This window comes from Vipera ursinii, assembly GCF_947247035.1.
Source record: "Vipera ursinii genome assembly, chromosome: 7".
NCBI classification, from domain to species: Eukaryota; Metazoa; Chordata; class Lepidosauria; order Squamata; family Viperidae; genus Vipera; species Vipera ursinii.
The window spans coordinates 4,126,891-4,147,795 of NC_139521.1; the positions used below are offsets into that span (position 1 = coordinate 4,126,891).

At 40.0% G+C, this 20,905-nt stretch overlaps 1 protein-coding gene across 2 annotated transcripts in view; it reads right to left on the reverse strand.

Moving 5' to 3' along the window:
- The window catches only part of KLHL5 (kelch like family member 5), a 34,057-nt gene that overhangs the window by 9,661 nt on the left and 3,491 nt on the right, over positions 1-20,905 (reverse strand). For both annotated transcript variants that reach the window (XM_083367915.1, XM_083367914.1), the window contains exons 3-7: positions 10,219-10,401; positions 8,831-8,967; positions 7,540-7,736; positions 5,523-5,735; positions 1,443-1,629 (exon numbers count right to left, since the gene is read on the reverse strand). In XM_083367915.1, the coding sequence (XP_083224041.1) occupies positions 1,443-1,629; positions 5,523-5,735; positions 7,540-7,736; positions 8,831-8,967; positions 10,219-10,361 (877 nt within the window). In that variant the 5' untranslated portion in view covers positions 10,362-10,401. The remainder of the gene's footprint in view (positions 1-1,442; positions 1,630-5,522; positions 5,736-7,539; positions 7,737-8,830; positions 8,968-10,218; positions 10,402-20,905) is intronic.

Sequence of the window (20,905 nt, forward strand, 5' to 3'; positions counted from 1 at the left end):
ACTAGCCCATTTGTATTCATTAGATCACCTCCCTATTACTCCAATTTCCCACCATTGTGCTGATAAGTTTATCTTCCATTCAATCTGTTCTTCATCCTTTTCCTCAGATTTCTTCTGATTTGTGTAAAAAGTCTTTTCCATTCTCAATGTTGTCACTCCCTTTTCTGATTTTTCCATTGACTGGATCTGATGGTCAATTGGGTCCTCTGCCTTATAGTTGTTCCACCTCTCCTGTTATTTTCTGCATTGTTAGTTCTTTGGTTGTAGTCAAGGTCTGGGTTTGTGTATCTAAGCTGGCATCTTGTTCCTTTATGTTGCATCTTGTCTTGTCACAAGCTGAAAGAATGGTTTCGTGTATTGATTTCAACACAGAAAGGATTTTTTCCCCTGATCTTCATCCATATTCTCTTGATAATGTGTTAAGTTAAAGGCTTTAAAATCAAACGTTAAAAATAGTTTTTCGTTTTTTTATAACTGGGTATGGGACATGTATTTCATGTGTTATAGGTAGTCTTTATAGCGGAGATTGTTTATCAAGTAAGAATTTATAGTCCAAAGTATTCCATCATCTTGTGTAATAACAGATGCTTCTCATGTAAAGAAATAGGAAAGCATTTCCCCACAAATAACTCTGAGAATCAGTAAAGATTTACATTCATAGTTCAAAGAGGCCAGATATGCCACCCAAAAGTTCCTTCTTTACAGCTGAGTTTTTCACTGGTGGTATTTGTCAAGGTCAGAAGAGTTTTTTTCTAGAGAGTCTAGGCTTGGCTTGGTGTCTCTTTTAGTCAATAACAAGTTGTAATACCATACTTCACCATAAGATGTCACCAATGCCATTTCAAGCTTTTGAAGTCCAAAGCTTTTATGATAGTTTTTCAAGGTTTCTTTCTTTCTTCTTTTTCTTTTTTAGATAAAAACAAATGTCTCCAGCATTTGTTCTTTTAGTTGCTCTGTTTCCCCTGGGTAGTTAGATGCCGCTGTTCTTAAAAAGGTGGGGTAGAAATTCCCTTCCCTCTCTCCTCACAGGGGGAAGAGTACTTTGGGCAGCTTTTACAGGAAAAGATATTTAAAGTCTTAAAGAGAAGATCAGATCTCACCCAGTTTCATCTGCACTGCTTTAAAGGTGCTTGGTGGTAATTTTGACTTTGGGTGTCAGCAGCTTAGTGATGAACCATATTGCTATGGCCGGTCTTTCCTCCGCCGGTTTGGAGAGCTGCCCCGGATCAAGCGTAAGAGCTGCCGCCCTCCCACGATCAAGCGGGGATCCCCTCCTTGCTCGTCACCCCTACAGGGCGACTTTCGACCCTTTCCAGGGTCCTCTAGTGGAATGAATTCAGATGCGGAAGACGGAGCTCGCCTTCCAGTGTCCGTAGGTGTCACAATGGCAAACCAGAAGTCAATGATGGGAGTAATTTTTAATCTTTATTATAAACCGATACCTTTAGTTGCATCCATGCCTCCGACTGCAAACAGGACACCAACAGTAGATTTTCTAGGCTTTGTCCGAGGGCTTTGCAACATGGGCCTTCTCTCTGGCAACAGATGGTACTTCATCGCTTCCATGATGAGTTTTTGACATTCAATGTCATCTCTAAAGAGTACGTTGTTTTCCATGTCTGCTAAAAACTAGGCAAAAGGAGAGATAAAATGTGCTGAATTGCGAAACAATAATAGTGGATCAGGAATAAGCCAGCACAAAACGCAAATTAGTTAGCACTGTGGATGTCATCAAACCCAGAGGTCCCCAACCTTTTGGGCACCAGGGACCGGTTCCATGGAGAGAGGTTTTTCCACGGACCGGAGAGTGCGTGGTTTTGTGTGCTGCCTGCATCCCACGGGGTTTGGCTTGTTTGTGCGGTACAGTTGCTGGCATGCTGTGGCCCGGTACCCGTCCACGAATCGGGGGTTGGGGACCCCTGATCTAACCTATCATCAGTATGCACGCTTAATGAGTAGTCTGCAATGATCAGGTTATAAAAAGAACAAGCACTATTACTAGAAATTTCAGTTTCTCTACATCAAAGCAGGCTTTAACTATTTTCTCTAGGATAAAAATCCATTTGCCCGAAGCGGTAATTACTCTGTTGGATGAAACTTTCACACAAAATATTGTGCGGCAGGCAGCAAGATTAACTAATGCTGCAGTAACTTAAACATGTAGAATATAGAAATTATATTATGCATTATTGATTTCTAATTCTACACTTTAGGGGCTTGTAACCGCTGCAAATTCCATTAGTATCGTGAGCTTCAGTGAATGTTAAGCATGAAGGGTTTCTGTATGACATAATTCCTAATGGACAGAGCAGCATAACACACATTAATGGACATCAACATCACGTTTTACAGTGTTTATCCTCACCAAAGAGCAATTGGTTTGCTCTAAATTATCCAGATTCGGTGCATTCCCCCCAAATCAACCTAGATTACTCTTTAAAAGGTTGCAACCCTAATAACTGTTTAACTGATCGAGTAAAGTAGCACCCACAACAAATACTGATCTACAGTTTAGTGAACCTTATTTTAATATAACAAATTAAAATTTCTGGATAGTAATCAGAAGCGGGAAACATTTCTGATTACTTTTTTTTATTCTTCCTTTTCTTACAGAAACTTTAAATCTGTATATGTGTGTTTTGGACATTCTTTTACTCTATTTTATAATAATCATTCTGCAAGGTATGTTAGATAAGAAACAAAACGGAGAAAATATCACCCAGTTAAGTGCCATAGCTGATTCAGAGTTTTTCCCCCCTTTTCAATTCAAATTCTAACTACATCACCACACGCAGAGCCTATCCAAAGTTGAAAACTCATTTTTTTATTTTAATGCTCAAAACCAGGGGTCTTCAAACTCGGCCCTTTTATGACTCATGGACTTCAACTCCCAGAATTCCTCAGCCAGCATGCCTGGCTGAGAAATTCTGGGAGTTGAAGTCCATGAGTCATAAAAGGGCCGAGTTTGAAGACCTCTGCTCAAAACCATGAGCACTGAAGGAGATTCACGCGGAGCAAGTTAACCTTTCATTAACTGGATCCGACCGATTAATAAAGAATCAATAGGTCTTTTGCACTTTCCTGAGTGTATCATATTCAACAAGGGAATCCCTTTTACAAGTGATCGCCATGCCTGCAAGACGGCAGTTGGTCTGTAATTAATTTTAAGGCTGACACAGAAGAGGGAGCCACTGATTTTAGTCGTTTGGACTGAGGGCGCAAACATAACTTTGGTCCTTAACATGCTCTAGATGACAGAAGACCAGGACTTTCACAATCTTTTCCTCCAAAGTGAACATCCATGAAACAAATAATGGTGCAGACATTGAGCCCGCGAGACCGTGTCTGACACAAAGAATTGGGACCACACATTAACTTCCAGTTAGGATGATCCATTGCTCAAGCCTATACACAAGAATCTGATCAACTAACAGCCAGCATTGGCGCCAGATAAAAAAATCAACATAATGAATTAAAGAGAACTTGGACTTAGAACAATTGTGGGAATGTAACAACTCTAGTTGGATTCTTTTCTTGACTCCCCACCCCACCCCCCTGCTCCTCTCTTACAGACTGGTAGTATATACAAAACCTTCATGTCAGTAGGATTTGATGATATTTCCCATCAGTCAAAGTCAGTAGCATGGTTTGGCATTTTAAGATTCTACAGTATGGAACAACTTATATAAAATTATAAGTATTAGTTGCTGGCTCTTTGGAAGTCTGTTTCAATCTACCAGGCCACAGAACAAATCTACATGATGATGGCTTAATGGGGAAAAAAAATTCAGCTCTTATCTCCGCAGGTGACTAAACGCAGCCATATTTATGCATAAGTGGAATAGACTACAAAATACTCATTTCCATGTCTCCTGATGTTTTAGTGCTTTGAAGCTTTAGTTAACCAAGGATATACCACCTTCCACTGAGATATGTTTCCAAGTGTTTAATTAAGGCATCACGAATTTAAGTTCTCACCGGACGTAGGTCAAATTCTGCCTGAGGAATTCGCATCACTGGGTGGAATTTCCAATAAACATTTAACTGGTTTGGGTATACTTCCCACAAACTATGATAAAACGATCATTTCGGCCCACAAAATCAGTTCCGTGTAGCGGCCGAGATAAAAATCTTGCTCGAATAGAATTTTAAAAATGGATCAGCAAGCTGTCTCTTGTTTAATGGTACAGCAGCGTTTACATTTCTTGAACTAAGTCTTCTCTCTCAGCTTTGATTCCAACAATCTCTCCTCTAATTTTCACTTCCTGAAATTACGGCAATAGTTTAATCGCAACCTAGAAGCTTTCTGGTGCTTTTTAAGTCTTGTGAACTGGCATTTTTTCTGTTGATCATTCCAAAAAATAGTTTTTCTAAATTCAGAAAATGCATGCAATGGTTAAAAGGACTTAGACCAGGGGTCCCCAACCTGTGGGCTGCAGCCCGGTAGTGGGCCGTGGCCTACTGGCCACCGGGCCAGGGGACAGGCTGGCCAGTGAGTGTGCGTATGTGTGCACACTCCCTCACTTGCGCTAGCGCAGCAGCTGGGCACAAAAACAGGAAGCCACCACATCTCAGGGTGTGGAAACAGGTTACCGCCACACCATGGGGTAAAAAAACGGAGCGCCGCTGCGCCACATGACACAGAAACAAGGAGTTACGCCACGCAAGAACGGGTGGGGCTAGTATCACGCGGGCGCTAGCACCGCCCCGTTTGCAGAGCGCACATGCTCGCGGCCCCTTATGCATGTGCAGATACGCATGTAAATTGCTTCCCCCACCCTTTTCCTCTGGTCCGCCAAGTGAGAAAGGTTGGTCTGACTTAGAATATATAGATGTGTGTGTGTGTGTGTGTATATATATATATAGCTCAAAAAAAATAAAGGGAACACAAGATAAGACATTCTACTATTAAATACAGTACATTGCGTTGTTTAAGAGATATATATATATAATGTGTGTGTGTGTGTGTGTGTGTGTGAGTGTGTGTGTTTGTGTATATGTATATATATATATGTGTATATATGTATATATATATATGTATGTATGTATGTATACATATACATATGTATACGTATACATACATATATATATATTTGTTTCTGTATTTTTATGTGCCCTGTTCACCGCCCTGAGTCCCTCGGGAGAAGGGCGGTATATAAATATAATAAAGATATATATAACATATATATATATACACACACACACATACATTTATTTTATTTTATTTTATTTTATTAAATTTCTATACCGCCCTTCTCCCAAAGGACTCAGGGCAGTGTACAGGGCAATAAAATGCAACATACAAAAGTTAAAAAGAAAATTAAATTAATTGGCCCTAACAATAAATAGTTAAAATAAACTCAAACCCTTAGTCCAGGCCGGCCTGTTCAAACAACCAAATCTTCAGATGTATATTAAAAAAAGGAAAATTCTCCATGTAAGAGACTATTAAGTCACGAAACCTTAAGTTACTGAGAGATCTGAAGACAGATGATTGGCTGTAGGGAATGTCACTCACTTACCTGTGGAGCTAGTAATGGAAGCCTAATGTATGCTAAGAGTTTACTCAGATCTTTCTTTCGTTGTTCCAAATCGTGTTGCACCCAAGTAAGCAACGCATTCAGAATAGTCTCTTCACTAGGAATGTTCATATCATCACTAGCTAAAAGCTTTGCAATTTCTGTGGCTGGTAGCAGGAGGAATTCTTGGTTTCTAATTACTTCCATGAAGTGCTCCTAAAAATGATAAGAAGTATATATAAAACCACGTCTACATGAAATGGAGGAAAGACCTGGGCACCTATTGCCCATTTGATTTTGCAGTCTTTTTTTTTCTCCTCCCGTTCGCTGGTATCACAAAGGAAATTCCAATTAGCGCTCAGTGACCGGGTGAAATAAAATTCACAGGGGGGAAAAAAAGAAAAAAGATCTCCAAAAAGTTACCTGGTTGCATTCTGTCCTGTAAATAAATATTTGGAAGGCTGTACGTTTTCTAGATGAAATGTTTAGGTTTGGTTGAAAAAAAAAACAGAAAATCAGATATTGGTAAATAAAAGAAATCTACTAGTTTTCTTTTAAGTAAATCACCGAAGTTGCTCGTCAGGTCACAAAAGGGGATCACATAAACCCAGGACTTTGCAACCGTCCTAAATATGAGCCAGATGCCCAGCGTCTGAATTTTCATCACGCGATCCCGTAAGGCGGGGACTACCTCTATTTAATGGTGATTTCATTCCCATTTAGAAAACTTCCAATGTAAGCAGTGTACTTTGAAAATACAGTAGGTGCAAACATCTTCCACCCTTTCCTTTTCGGCAATTTAATTTCCATTTGAAGCGCAATGCATAATACACGGTTTTTAGTAAGCAGCAGCGTGAAAACAGTGGTGTAGATCCACCAAGCTAAACATTGCAGGAACGAGCGCAAAATGGCTGCTCCTTTAATTTTTTTTTGAACTCAAGCAGCTTTCAAGCAAATGAAATTAAGTAGGATTTTCCTCTAATTGAAGATTCAATTGGCCTACCCATTTCTGTACTGTTCCCATGGCAACATATATTTCCAGCCAAAGGAAGGGCCTCTACGGTGCCCATTATTACTAAAATTCAATTTCAGGTCTCCGTTGGAATTAAACAATATTTTTTTAAAAATGCCCTGGCAAGAATTGATGTAGCGCAACTAATTGCTCTGGAAAATCACTTTAAAAAAAACCCATCTTAATTTAAATTTTATTCAAGTCAAACTATTGAAGGCTAGGAAAGTGCCTCCGGCTTTGTTTTGAGGGTTTTTTTTCCCCTCCAATGCCAATAGCCTTGCAAGAGTAATTTCCAGGGTTTTAGCCTTAGGGGAAATGCTATAATACATCTCAATAAACTAATAAAGGATAATAGAAAGTATCGGTAAGGAATGGCAAAATGACTTTTCAGAAATCGCTGGGAAGGCGTAACCCAGGTGTCAAAATTCTTAAGGTGTATTTTTTAGTCATATACAGGTAGTCCTCGGCTTAAAAATCTTTTCTTTAGTGACTCTTCGAAGTTATAATACAGCTCTTAGTTTGTCCCAAATGCTATTGAATAGGTCATCACGTTTTAACTTTTTTTTTTTTGGAATTTGTAGAGATTTAAGCGCTCTTCCTAAGAGTTCAAAGTACCTCAGACACATAATCTTAGCAATAATGGTTTCAGCCATAAAGTGGAACGGCCTTCGTGTTGTGTCTGGAAGAAAATGAGCTGAAATAATTAATAATAATAATAATAATAATAATAATAATAATAATAATAATAATAATAAATAACAGTAGCTTGCCCAACGTAAGCCAAAGACAAAAGATCTAATTACTGGCTTCCGGGTTCAGAACCTAACACCAACTATTCAAAATAAAGTTGTTTAAAAAAAAAAAGATAGGGATTCTGTTCTAGCTCTTTGGAAAATAAAAAAATAGAAATCCCAGTCAACGTATCTAGGATGATGGGAGAGGATGGCGGGCCAGGATATTACGGAATGCTTTTCCCATGGATAAAACGAAAGCCTGAGAATTGCGCACCATGGTGTAGTTGTGGGCCACTTTGTGCAAATCGGTGCAGCCCTGCGCGTCGGCAAACGAGCGGATCCCAAGGCAATTGGAAGGGTGAAGCTGCTTCATTAAAAACTTGCAACAAGCTTCCACCACCTGCGACAGCTGAAGGATACAAGCGGTAGATAACAGGCACTCAATGTTCTCTTCTTTTAATTCAAGGCGACCTAGAAGGGTTTGAAAACAGAGGAGTTACTATGACGTGCGATTCAATCAAGCAACTCGTTATGATTTAGATCGGGATAAAAACAAGGGAAACGCACACTTAATTCTGTGTATTCTGGAAATCTGCCATAAGAGGCTTTTTATGGAAAATTCACTAGGGGGGGAATGAGGGCCTTACTACACAGGTAGTCCTCAACTTACAACAAGACCATTCAAAGTTACGAACAACACTGGGGGGGGGAAAGAGAGACTTAGGACCGTTTTTCACAGTGACGGTCACTTGCAGCAGCCACACGGTCATGTGATCAAAATTCAGAGGCTTGGCAACTGGCATGTACTTGCGACGGTTGCAGCGCCCCGGGGTCACGTGATCTCCTTTTGCGACTTTCTGACGAGCAAAATCAGTGGGGAAGCCCAGATTCACTTAACAACCAGGTTACTAACTTAGCAGCTGCATTGATTCACTCAACAACTGTGGTAAGAAAGGTCGTAAAATGGGGCAAAACCCACTTAACAACGTGTCTCAGTTAACAACAGAAATTTTGGGCTCAATTGTGGTCATAGGCTGAGGACTACCTGTAGTTTATAATGCTGTGAAGTTGGTTCTTGATACAATTCTACAAAAAAGTTGATGGGACGGAAATAAAGGATATGGATAGAGATCGCCAGGAAATGCCCCCGATCTAAGACAAGACAGGAAAGGCAAAGAAACTTCTGGAAAAAAAGGGCAAATCCTTAGCAAGAAAAACGTACGATGAGCGAAACTTGACTCAAGCAATTTTTTGTCACCTAGTATTTATTCTACTATAATTCTGATTTTTTCCCCCAAGTTTAAGTACTACATTGTCTTGGGTTTTTTTCTGATCCCCAAAATAGTGTTACTTTTTTTTTTTGTCTAAAGAACAACTACCCTTTGGCAATTTTGTACTAAAAAGCTAAAAGCATCCAAAACAAAAACTAGGCCTTGCTACCTCTAGGTCAGTGTTTATAGCTATTATTATAATTCACACTGTATACAACGTGGTGGATCTTTAGCTGTGTTCCACAAACCACAGAGGTTAGCGTTCGCTTGGCTTTACGGTAACTCGGCTTTTACCTGTATACGCGTACTGCACTAACGCCCACAATGCATTTGGCTCCACGCCTTCCATTTTGATTTCTTCCTGTCTGGCTTCTCGGACGTCATTAGTAAACATGGCTGCAAAGTAATCGGAGACGGAGGACAGCACCAACCTGGGCCCGCGTGAAACAGAAGGCAAGGGGAGTGCCTGCATTAATTTGATAGCCTGTTTATAAAAGCATTTGAAATGACAATCGATATAAATGGAAGCACTCGGTGCAGTTAAAAAAAAATCGGATGATTTTTATGACACAATCTTTGCATTAAGCCTGCGACCGTGTGCGCATGTATGTGTATGAAAATGTATTTTTTCTTTTGAGGGTGGGCATCAGAATTTCATTATTGTTTGCCAGTCTTATACGTCTAACTGTCGAGCATCTTCTTCCTTTAAAAATTACCTAGGAAACTAATATATAAGGAAAGCTAAGCCATGGATTCAGTCTGCCCGCTCACCGTCCTCCATGCCTTGCTCACCTCCCGGTTGGATTACTGCAACATGCCCTGCGTGGGGCTGGCCTTGGAGACCACCGGGGAACTTCAACTGCCCCATAATACGGCAGCGCGCACAGTAATGGGGACCCCTAAGTTTGCCCATGTAACACCTTTGTTGGGTGAATTGCACCGGCCTCCAATTTCTTTCTGGACGTAATTCAAGGTGCTTGTTATTGCCTTTAAAGCCCTCTACAGCCAGGATATCAGTGGTACCATCTTTCCATAAGGACATCTACCCTGCTTTTATCTTTATATTCACTTTAAGAATCTTCTGTATTAAGGTGTGTTTCTTTGCTTTATCCCACACCCACCATAAATAATAAAACCATGTGATGGTTTTATTATGGAAGGACTGGTCCATTTGTAATCATTAGGCTGTCGCCCTACAGTAGTGTCCCAGTTCCCCATATTTACTCGGTTTTTAATGCTGTATGTCTTTTAACTGAGTGTGTTTTGCAATTTTAAAAATGATTTTTATGGGGAGCCGCCCCGGTTGTTCTGAAAAAAAAAATGAGCTGCTGAACAAAAGTTTCAGATGAGACAAATAAGTTAAAAGAAATAAATGTACAGGCAGTGTGTTTTAAAAGGACAAAAGAGGGTTGTTGTTTTTTTTTAATGAAAGATTTCTGAAATGGGTGACAGTAGCTGCCGTTATGTAAAGAGCGTAACATTAACAATTTTGCTACGGTTTCAGGAAAAAAAATCAATTTAGACTTTAGGCTTTCCTGCTGACAGCTTTCAAAAAAACGAACAGGCGCACGAGCAAAGACCCATCCTTGGAATACTAAGTGGGCACGTTTCGAGCGAATTCTTCGTAGGTTCAAATGTCTCCAAATGAACGACGGCTTAAAAGAGATCGAACGCACGTGTACCTGTGTGCTGCAATCCGTCGCTCGCCTGCCACTAATACCACGTCGCACAGCTGCTTGTGTCTCAGGTAATTTTCCATTTTTTTAAACGTTTGCTCCGCATGGTTGAGCGCTTGAAAAAATTCATCAGACGTACAAGGCTCCATTGGATCAGACGGAAGGCGAGTCCCTCTGACGCTGGAGGATCTGGAAAGGCAAGGCACACGCCAATGAATCAGAACAGTTAGAACAATTAACCAGAGGAACCACCTGCCTCCAGAAGTGGTGAATGCTCCAACACTGGACGTTTTTAAGAAGAGACTGGACAGCCATTTGTCCGAAATGGTATAGGGTTTCCTGCCTGAGCAGGGGGTTGGACTAGATGACCTCCAAGGTCCCTTCCAACATTATGATGATAATGATCACATGAACTAAGGAGGAATTTCCTGACAGTGAGGACAATGAACTAGTGGAACCACCTGCCTCCAGAAGCTGTGGATGGTCCAACACTGGAGGTTTTTAAGAAGAGACTGGACAGCCATTTGTCCGAAATGGTATAGGGTTTCCTGCCTGAGCAGGGGATTGGACTAGATGACCTTCAAGATCCCTTCCAACTATATTATTATTATTATTATTATTATTATTATTATTATTATTATTATTATTATTATTATTATTGAAATTGATGGCGTGGATTTGAGACAAAATGCTCTTCCTTCCCTCTTCCGACAAAATCCAGACTCTCAAAAAAAAGCTTCAAGCTACTGAGACTTTGTCAAAAGACTGTGTCTGATGAGTAGCTAAGAAGAGAAGCTTCCCAGACTCGTGGTCTTTATGATACGCATTTTTGGGCATTCCCGCTCATCAAGGCGCTCTGCGCCCACGTGAAGAAGACTGAAAATAGCACCTAAAGGGACCATGAAAATTAGGTCGGAAAATTAAGCGCAAGGCGGGTTTTTTTTTTTGCACCGAAATACATTTAGAGGCTTGCTGGTAGGAGTAGGCAAAACGCCGGCCGTTTGAAACGCCGAGAAACATTTCCTCAGCTCCAAACCTTTCCCACAATGCCAACTGGAGCACCGCGAAAGTGGACATTTGATGCCCAGGAAAGAGATTAACCGCTCGGCAAAGCTGCAATTAACGGCGCTCGCGTTTATAGGATCGTAATTGCGTTTCAAAATTATCAGGCTATTAAGAAGATGGATAAGCGGAGAGAAGGGGGAAAAAAAAAAGGCAGCGGAGGATTCTAGTTTTATGTTCTCACATCAGCCGGGAGGAAAACAGAACCTGGTCTGTGAGTTGTTAGCAATGGCCCAGCCAGGCTTCTGTACATCCGCCCAAAGAAGTCCTTTACTGATTGGAATTCGTTTTAATTAAAGTTGGGGAAGGCATTTTTCAATACACGTTTAAAACCATCTCATTTATTTCACGAGTATTTCTTAAGCGGATACAATAAATAGTTGAGAAGACTGCAGTTTGGAAGTGCCTAAACACTGTGGGGTCCTCGCTGCTCTCTGAGCTGGGTGGTTTTCTTGCAGACGTTTCATGACCCAACTAGGGAACATCATCAGTGCTAGACGGGAGTGTAATGTGGCTTGCTCTCATTGTATACCCTACTAGCTTGTCCTGTCGCTGCTGGTGAGTGTGGTCTTGATGGGGCTATTTTGAGTACAAATTTCAGGATTTAAAAAAAAATGGAACAAACAGCCGAAGAATAATGAAAACTTGGATTTCAGAGCATTACAAATGGGCTAAATTTAATCTCCAGTTAAATTTGTAATGCGATTTTGGAAATCATGATGAAGAATCTCACCTTTCTCAATTTTCTTTCTTCTATTTTAAAAAAAAATTATATTGTTTTTTTAATTGCAATTAGAAGCTTTCATAAATTTACTACCACAAATAAAAAAAGACATTTGTAGTTTTTTTTTTAAAAAAAAATATCAAACCAACCCTATGTTATAATCTAAAACTGGGCTAACACCAAAAGCAATTTATGCTTAAACTAAGAAATATATATTTTTATTGTTTTTATTGTGGGCAATAATTTAATTCTTTTTTAACTTTTGTATTTTTGTAGTTTTAAGATATGCCCTGTTCACCGCCCTGAGTCCTTCGGGAGAAGGGCGGTATAAAAATTTAATTAAATAAATAAATAAATAAATAAATAAAGATCGTTAACTTTGCAACTCCGAATTAATAGGTAATTAACCAGGATGAGCCCTGGTGGCGCAGCAGTTAGAATGCAGTATTGCAGGCTGACTCTGCCCACAGCCAGGAGTTCAATCCTGACTGGTTCAAGGTTGACTCAGCCTTCCATCCTTCCGAGGCTGGTAAAATGAGGACCCAGATTGTTGGAGAACAAAATGCTGATTCTGTAAACCGCTTAGCGAGGACTGCAAAGCACTGTGAAGCGGCATATAAGTCTACGTGCTATTGCTATTCCTTCCTTCCTTCCTTCCTTCCTTCCTTCCTTCCTTCCTTCCTTCTGCCATGGTGGCACAGTGTTTGGAATGCAGTACTGCAGGCAAGTCACTTTTTTTCATACCGTCGTAACTCTGACCTGTCATAAACTGAGGACTACCTGTATAAGTATGTAATGTACATACTAATGCTGATATTTCATACATGGGTTGGCAGACAGAAAGAAAAATCTGGACTGCTTCTCAACCAGTGAGACATAATTCAGCCATCCCTTCCTGCTCCTTCTCAATAATAACAGCGTGAGCCAAAGTAGAATTGATTAACCTTTTATGTTCCAGCCCTTAATCGCAGCTTATCTAAATTGCTCACACCAGTGCTCTCCCAGGGGTGCAGGGGAATTAACAGGAGGATGGTCTTATTAGCTTTACACAGCCGCAGGAGGAGTGAATGAATTACAAATGGCACACACAGCGAGTGAGTTTGTGCTACCTCTTATTTTTGCATGCAAAAATAAGATTGGAGCGTAAGTGTGTTTAAGACTTTCCTGCCCCCTGTTCTTGCACGGTGGTAAGATGAAAACTACTTCGCGTTCTGCTCATCTCCGGAGAGGAGAACAATGTTTGCAATAATTTTATTCCCTATTTGTTTTTTAAAAACCTGTCATTTAGTTTTTGAGGAATTATCACTCTTAGCAGTGATCTCCATAAAAACCAAGGTAACTGCGTTTAACTTAACTGTCGGGCACCCCAGAAAAACCTCTCTGCAGGAAACAGATTTTTCTTTAAAACATTCGTTTTGAGATCCTGACATTACATTTGGGTACAAATGGAATATCTTTCCATAGCAACCCTAAACAGATATATATATTTAAGAGCGCACTAAAAGGTCTAGTAAATTCAACGCAATCTGTTTATGCCAGCCATTAGCATTAAACACTGATATGATCAGAAAAATCAGTAATTTATTGACGTTCAAAAGGAAGTAACTTTTTGCTCCACCGAAACGTTTAGTATTTGTATATTGTAATTTTCGACTAACGTTTACCGCAAAATTTAAAGAGGTCCACATGTTACAGTAATGGCTTTGCCCTCTTTTTAAAACAACGGTCCTTGCGTAGTATTAATGTTTGTACGATTGAGAGGAACAAAGGAGACGTAGCACATTTTAGTACCTGTACTGGGGCATAATTAATGAATCTGATCGCTGTTCAACATTGGAATTGCATTCTAAGGATACGGTCCATTCGTTAGCTAAGTTTTAAAGGCAAATCAAAACATAAAATGTACCAACTCTCCTATTTCTGCATCATATACAAGGAACAAAAATAAAATAAAGGTGTGCATTTTCTCTATAAAAATAGAATTAAAACAAAGTATAGTACTGGAATGCAAACATACTAGGATAATGAACTTCAAATGCAGTTCTTTACACATGTCTTCAGAAAGCAAGCTACTTAGTCCAACGAGACTGACTTCCAGGTAAATGGACATTCTACAGGCACGTAAATTTACATTATTATTTTTTAAAATAAGCGACAAAGAGAACTCTGGTTATATATTCCCTACAATATGATGTCTAATCTGGATTCAACTAACCTGCTTCAGCAGCCTGAAATAAATCCTATATTCTAAAACCCAGCAAGGACACACAAAAAATAAAGCCGTCATAAACACCGATCCAGACGAAATTAAAACAACAAAATAAGACCTAGAGGAGAAATACCTGGCCGCCTTCTTAATATATATATATCTATATACCTATATTCCTATATACCTATATACCTATATCTATATCTATCATCTATCTATCTATCTATCTATCTATCTATCTATCTATCTATCTATCTATCTATCTATCTATCTATCTATATCTATATCTATATCTATCTATATCTATCTATCTATCTATCTATCTATCTATCTATCTATCTATCTATCTATATGTATATATACTGCTAAGCTTGTAAGCCGCCCTGAGTCTTCGGAGAAGGGCGGGATATAAATGGAGTCTTCGGAGAAGGGCGGGATATAAATGGAATTAAAATAAAATAAATAGATAAATAAATAAATATGTATATATATATGTGTGTGTGTGTGTGTGTGTATATATACTGTATATACATATTTATTTATTTATCTATTTATTTTATACACACACACATATATATAGATATAGATATAGATGTATATACTGTATATCCTACCCATTCACCTTAATCCCTTTTCAAAATAACTCTGGATACAGATCAGCAATTGCTCATTTCTATTTACTGGGGCAGATCGCTTGTTAAAAGGTAAAAAATAGAATAAAATACATTTTTAAAATGCTGGCGATCAGCACAAGAGCGTTGTTTGGCTGGCTGGCTGGCAGGAAAAATTTTTTTGCAGCTTTTCAATGGAGGAATCTTTTTAAAAAAAAATCTTCGCAAACCGCCACCCCGCAGGCAGCTCATTCTGAACGATGAGAAAGCAAACGACCTGGATGCGGTGAGGTTTGGTACTTCTTCTTCTTCTTCTTCTTCCTCCTCCCCGGCTCTACCCTGAGCATCTGGGTCCTTGAGCAAGCCTGAGATCTGGATGTCCTCTCTGCTCAACTCGGAGGAAGGCACTTCTGTTTTGGAGGCCATTGGCCGGGAAAAGGAATCCAGCGTGCCCTGGGGCTTGGACCTCGGGAAACCGAGGGATGCCAAGGAGGTCTGGAGGCTGCTTGCCTTTGGAAACTTAATCCCCCCGGCGGCTGCTGCTGCCTTACGTCGTCTTCTGCCCCAGAGGTCTCCTTCGCCACCGGCGGCCTGGGGATCAGGAGGGGGCTGCTGGTGACCCAGCCCCCTCCGTCGCAGCTTTAGAACCCGCTTCACGTCCAGCTCTCTGCTCCAGCCTGACATCCTCGGCGAGAGCAAGGGATCGTCTAGGCAACGGGCACAACCGGCAGTGCACATCAGGATTGGTGCAACCAACCAGGAGGAGGGAGAGACACGTGGGCTGCCTGTATACAGCTTTCTTTCTTTCTCTTTTTTTCTCTTTCTTTCTTTCTTTCTTTCTCTTTCTTTCTTTCTTTCTTTCTTTCTTTCTTTCTTTCTTTCTTTCTTTCCTCCTTCCTTCCATAACCAGAAGTGCGCATAAAGATTAGTGCAAGCAATCAGGAGGAAAGAAACACATGGTCTACCTGTATACTTCTTTCTCTTTTTTTTTTCTCTCTCTCTCTCTCTTTCTTTTTCTTTCTTTTTCTTTCCTTCCTTCCTACTTTCCTCCCTTCTCTTCCCTTTCCTTAACTAGCAGTCCACATAAAAGATTTGGGCAACCAACCAGGAGGAAAGAAACACATAGCCTGCCTGTATACAATTTTCCTTCTTCTTTCTTTCTCTTTCTTTCTTTCTTTCTTTCTTTCTTTCTTTCTTTCTTTCTTTCTTTCTCTTTCTTTCTTTTCTGTTTCTTCCTTCCTTCCTTTTCTTCCTTTGCCTTTCCCTTCCTTCCTTCCCTCCTTCTCTCGCTCCCTCCCTCATATGACTACATCTAGATATGTGGCGCATCAAAGTCAGAAAATCCTCTTATCTTAACAGGACGAAAGCATAATTGAAAGAAAATAATGAAATGAGTAAAGTGCCTGGCGACTTTTATCAAGAATTAAAGCTGCACGAAGGCAGGCGCGCCGTGTCACGTTTTCGCCAGCGGTTTCATCCTCTTAACATTAATGTTCAGTAGCCCTAGTTTTCACTTACCGGTAATTCAATTAGACATGCTGAAGAGGTGGGCTAGGGAGGCAAGGAACCATCACCAGGTACGATTTCAAAAGCCAGCAAAACAATTTGCCTTTCTAAAGACCTCGCACACAAAAACGTAATTTTAAATGTAGGAGCAAACCAACACACACGACCATTTTTACTTCATTTTACAGCTCCTCGTTTTTTATTTCACTATCAAGAAAAGATTTACAGCCCTTTCAAAAGGGAAGGGTGGGAAACGCAATAGAATAGCCTGCCTTGCTTGCTTGCACACCCACACAAACACACACCCACACACACAGTTACAAAGGTCATCAGAAGAGGTCAATGGAAATTAAGTTATTTTGCTGGTTGCTAAAATATCACAAGGGACGCGGTGGCTCAGTGGGTTAGGACGCTGAGCTTGTCGATCAGAAGGTCGGCAGTTTGGCGGGTCGAATCCCGAGTACCGCGTAGCAGAGTGAGCGCCTGTTACTCGTCCCAGCTTCTGCCAACCTAGCAGTTCGAAAGCACGTAAAAATGCAAGTAGAAAAATGGGGACCACTACGGTGGGAAGGTAACAGCCTTCCGTGCGCCTTTGGCGTCTAGTCATGCCGGCCACATGACCACGGAGACGTCCTCGGACAAGCGCTGGCTCTTCGGCTTTGAAACGGAGATGAGCACCGGCCCCTAGAGTCGGAAACGACTAGCACGCATGTGCGGGGGGAACCTTTACCTTTACAAATATCGCAGGGAAATAGGTCTAAGATTTGCGTGGCTTAAAAACGAACCGCATAAAAAGGTACAAGTCCATTTCTGGCTGCTACTAAGGGTAGCTAAGTAAGACCCTCCAAAGCCTGGAGCAGAACACTCAAAAATAAAACAGAAAACAGAATAAGCAAATGAGGTAGTTTCCCTCGTGATACCATTTCACTCACAGGACATTTCCTTGGAATATATATATCAGGAGTCTTCAAACTTAGCCCTTTTATGACTTGTGGACTTCAACTCCCAGAATTCCTCAGCCAGGCACGCTGGCTGAGGAATTCTGGGTGTTGAAGTCCACAAGTCATAAAAGGGCCAAGTTTGAAGACCCCTGATATATATAGATGCTCAAGCCCTTAAGTCCTTTTTTAAAACCCGTTTCAAATTGTTTCACCTAACCGAGTTGGTTACTCTCAATCTTCCATCAAACCCATTTCGAAAATGAGTTTGAGGAAGCCTCGGAATATTATCAGATGGGGAAAAAAAACTGATCACATAAGAGTTTTTACTTTGGTAAGTAAATTAAGTAGTGCAAAAAGTGCAGTCTTTAAGGCCCCAGGCTAGAAAGCGGGAGACCGTGAATACAAGTCCCGCCTTAGCCGTGAAAGCCAGAAGGGGCCAGTCCCTCTCTCTCTCACAGCCCAACCCACCTCACAGGGTTGTTGTGGGGGAAATAGGAGAAGTCAGGTTTGTTGGAAATGTATGACACCTTGAGTTCTTTGTGAAAATAATAAAGATCATTATTTATAACCTTTATTATAATTATATATGATAGGATAGGATAGAATAGAATATGGAAATTAGAATATAATAGGATAGGATAGGATAGCACAGGATAGGATAGAATAGAATATGGAAATTAGAATAGAATAGATATTGGAATATAGAATAGAATAAGAATAAGAATAAGAATAGAATAGAATAGAATAGAATAGGGAATGGAAAATAATATAGAATAGAGTAGAATAGAGTAGAATAGAATAGATACTGGAATATAGAATAGAATAAGAATAGAATAGGGAATGGAATGGAATGGAAAATAATATAGAATAGAATGGAATGGAATGGAATAGAATAGAATAGAATAGGATAGGATAGAATAGGATAGAATATAGTGTAGAATAGAATAGAATAGAATAGAATAGAATAGAATAGAATATAGTGTAGAATAGAATAGAATAGAATAGAATAGAATAGAATAGAATAGAATAGAATAGAATAGAATAGAATAGAATAGAATAGAATAGAATAGAATAGGATATGGAATGGAATGGAATGGAAAAGAATATAGAATAGAATAGAATAGAATAGAATAGAATAGAATAGAATAGAATAGAATAGAATAGAATAGGAGTAGAGTAGAGTAGAGTAGAGTAGAGTAGAATAGAAGCAGATCTTCAAAGCTTCTTAGTATCCAAATATTTCATGTCCAACCCAGCAAACATCCAAACTATATCACTGCTACTTTAAACCAACGCTACAGAATCCTTCCAGAGCAGGTCCACGTTGGCAAAAATGGATAGAACTGAGTTGTAAGCTAACCATTATCGATAAAAAAGAATATACATAATTCAGGGCTGAACCTTCGCACCCTCTGAGCCTGGTGTTTGCAAACTAATAAAATATAAACTCAGCTATTAATTAAGCTAAATAAAAATATAAGCTAAGTAAACCATAATCCATAAACTAAAGAAAAGCTAAGTATAGTTTAATCAAAATTACCTTTAGTAAAAATCAAATTCGCTAAATACTTCTCAAAATAATACTTGCTCTTTAATGCCAAAGAAGATACATGTTTATGGTTTCTGCCTATTCATGTGAAAGTATTATGGCTTATTTCCTTTGAGAGTCTATCACAAGACTGGATTTTTTTTTCCAGATCAGCAATGCCCATTAAAATGTAACATTCAACTAGCAATTAAAATCTGCCTTTTAGCCTAAACAACTTTTCTAGCTAAACATTTTCCGTTAACAAATCGGTCCTTCGTACATACTTCTAAAAGCACCGAGGCAAATTTCAAACACATTAATATCTTCCATGTGCTGTCATTTCATAAGTGCAGATATACTTTGGATTACGCATCATGTTTTACTAAGATTGCATCATTTCATACAATAGCGGGTTTTTTTCGGAGCAAGACCTGGCATTGTCTCTATTGGCACGTAGCTGCCGCATTGGAACTTTCTCAGTTCATTCAAGGTAATTTATTTCAGACTTTCGTGATCAAAAACATATTTACTTGACTACAAATTCCACCCCCCAAAAAACAGATCCCAACCCCACACGTACAAGCTAGATGCAATTAAACGTATTTAGATCGAGCAAATACATGTTCCCTTTACCGTGAATCAAGCCAACTGTGTCGTATATTGTTCCATATTGCTAAACAAATTAGGGTGTAACTATGAATTATTAGGATATAACCAGAGGCCATAAAATGTATTTCACCCTCAGATTTATGAGCCGCTGCGGGGATGCAGGGAAGCTGCTGTTTCTGGGATGCTGCTGGTGAAGCTGGGCAGAGGCTGCTCCTGCCCAGGGTTAGCGCCCATGAAAGAAAGACACAGAGATCTCTCGGGGAAAGGGCCCCGCTCCTCCTGGGATGCACCCTGGATGCTGGACACTGAACCACGAGGAGCAGTGGACCTTGTTTATTTATAGCAAAAGCAACCAATCACATTTTATTGTTATTCAAATAGACCAATCATGGTTACACGTGTGTTCTTCTAAACTATCCTAAAAGGACATAGGTGTTAGAGGTAGATTCAAATACAGTAATGACCAATCACTTGCAGGAGACGTCAGAATTTACCTTAAATTGAATAGCCAATGGTGTGGAGGAATACTGTGACCATGCCCTTATCTGGCTGCAGCCAAATGGCCTCTCCTAGGTTCCTTTGTTTTCTGGGTTTATGGCTTACTTCCTTGCACATGGTTCACTGACCTTATCTGGCTGTAGCCAAATGGCCTCTCTGGGTTTATGGCTTACTTCCTTGCACATGGTTCACTGAAGACTTTCCATGGTAGAAAAGTTTTAGCCAGAAAAGTACTAGCCAGCTGCATGTATAGGAACAGAGATCATGGTTATTCCAACAAGCCGCTAGCAAGAAATATGGGAAAACATTACATTATTACACATCTTTAAATGTTTAGTATAGTTTACCATCATGCACCGCAACATAGAAGCTGACATTAAAGTCTTCATGGAATCTTTCTTATGGTTATTCAAAGGATATATTTGTGCTTCAGATCAACCTGAATCTCCCTGGACAAGTTCACACAGGGCGAGTTGGACAACATTTTTAGTAGCTCATTTATTTATTTATTTTTGCCTTCTTTTACAGCTGAGACAAAGTGACAGATGAGAGTCCAACACCGGCTTAGTGTCCAAGATAGGACTAAATCTCACCACTTCTTGGGTTTCTAGATTGGCGTTTTTAACCTACCAGCTTTCTATTCACGGTAAGAATAACATCCGATGAAAAACTCTTATGTTATTGCTAAATTCCAGATAAAAATTGATAAACCTGAAAATAATCTGTAGAACCAGAACAAAAACCAAAATATGAGTTTGAGTAAGATAGCAGTATTCCGGTATTTGAGGGGCTGCCCCAAAGATGCGGTGGCTCAGTGGGTTAGGACGCTGAGCTTGTGGATCAGAAGGTCGGCAGTTTGGCGGGTCGAATCCCGAGTGCCGCGTAGCAGAGTGAGCGCCTGTTACTCGTCCCAGCTTCTGCCAACCTAGCAGTTCGAAAGCACGTAAAAAATGCAACTAGAAAAATAGGGACCGCTACGGTGGGAAGGTAACAGCGTTCCGTGCG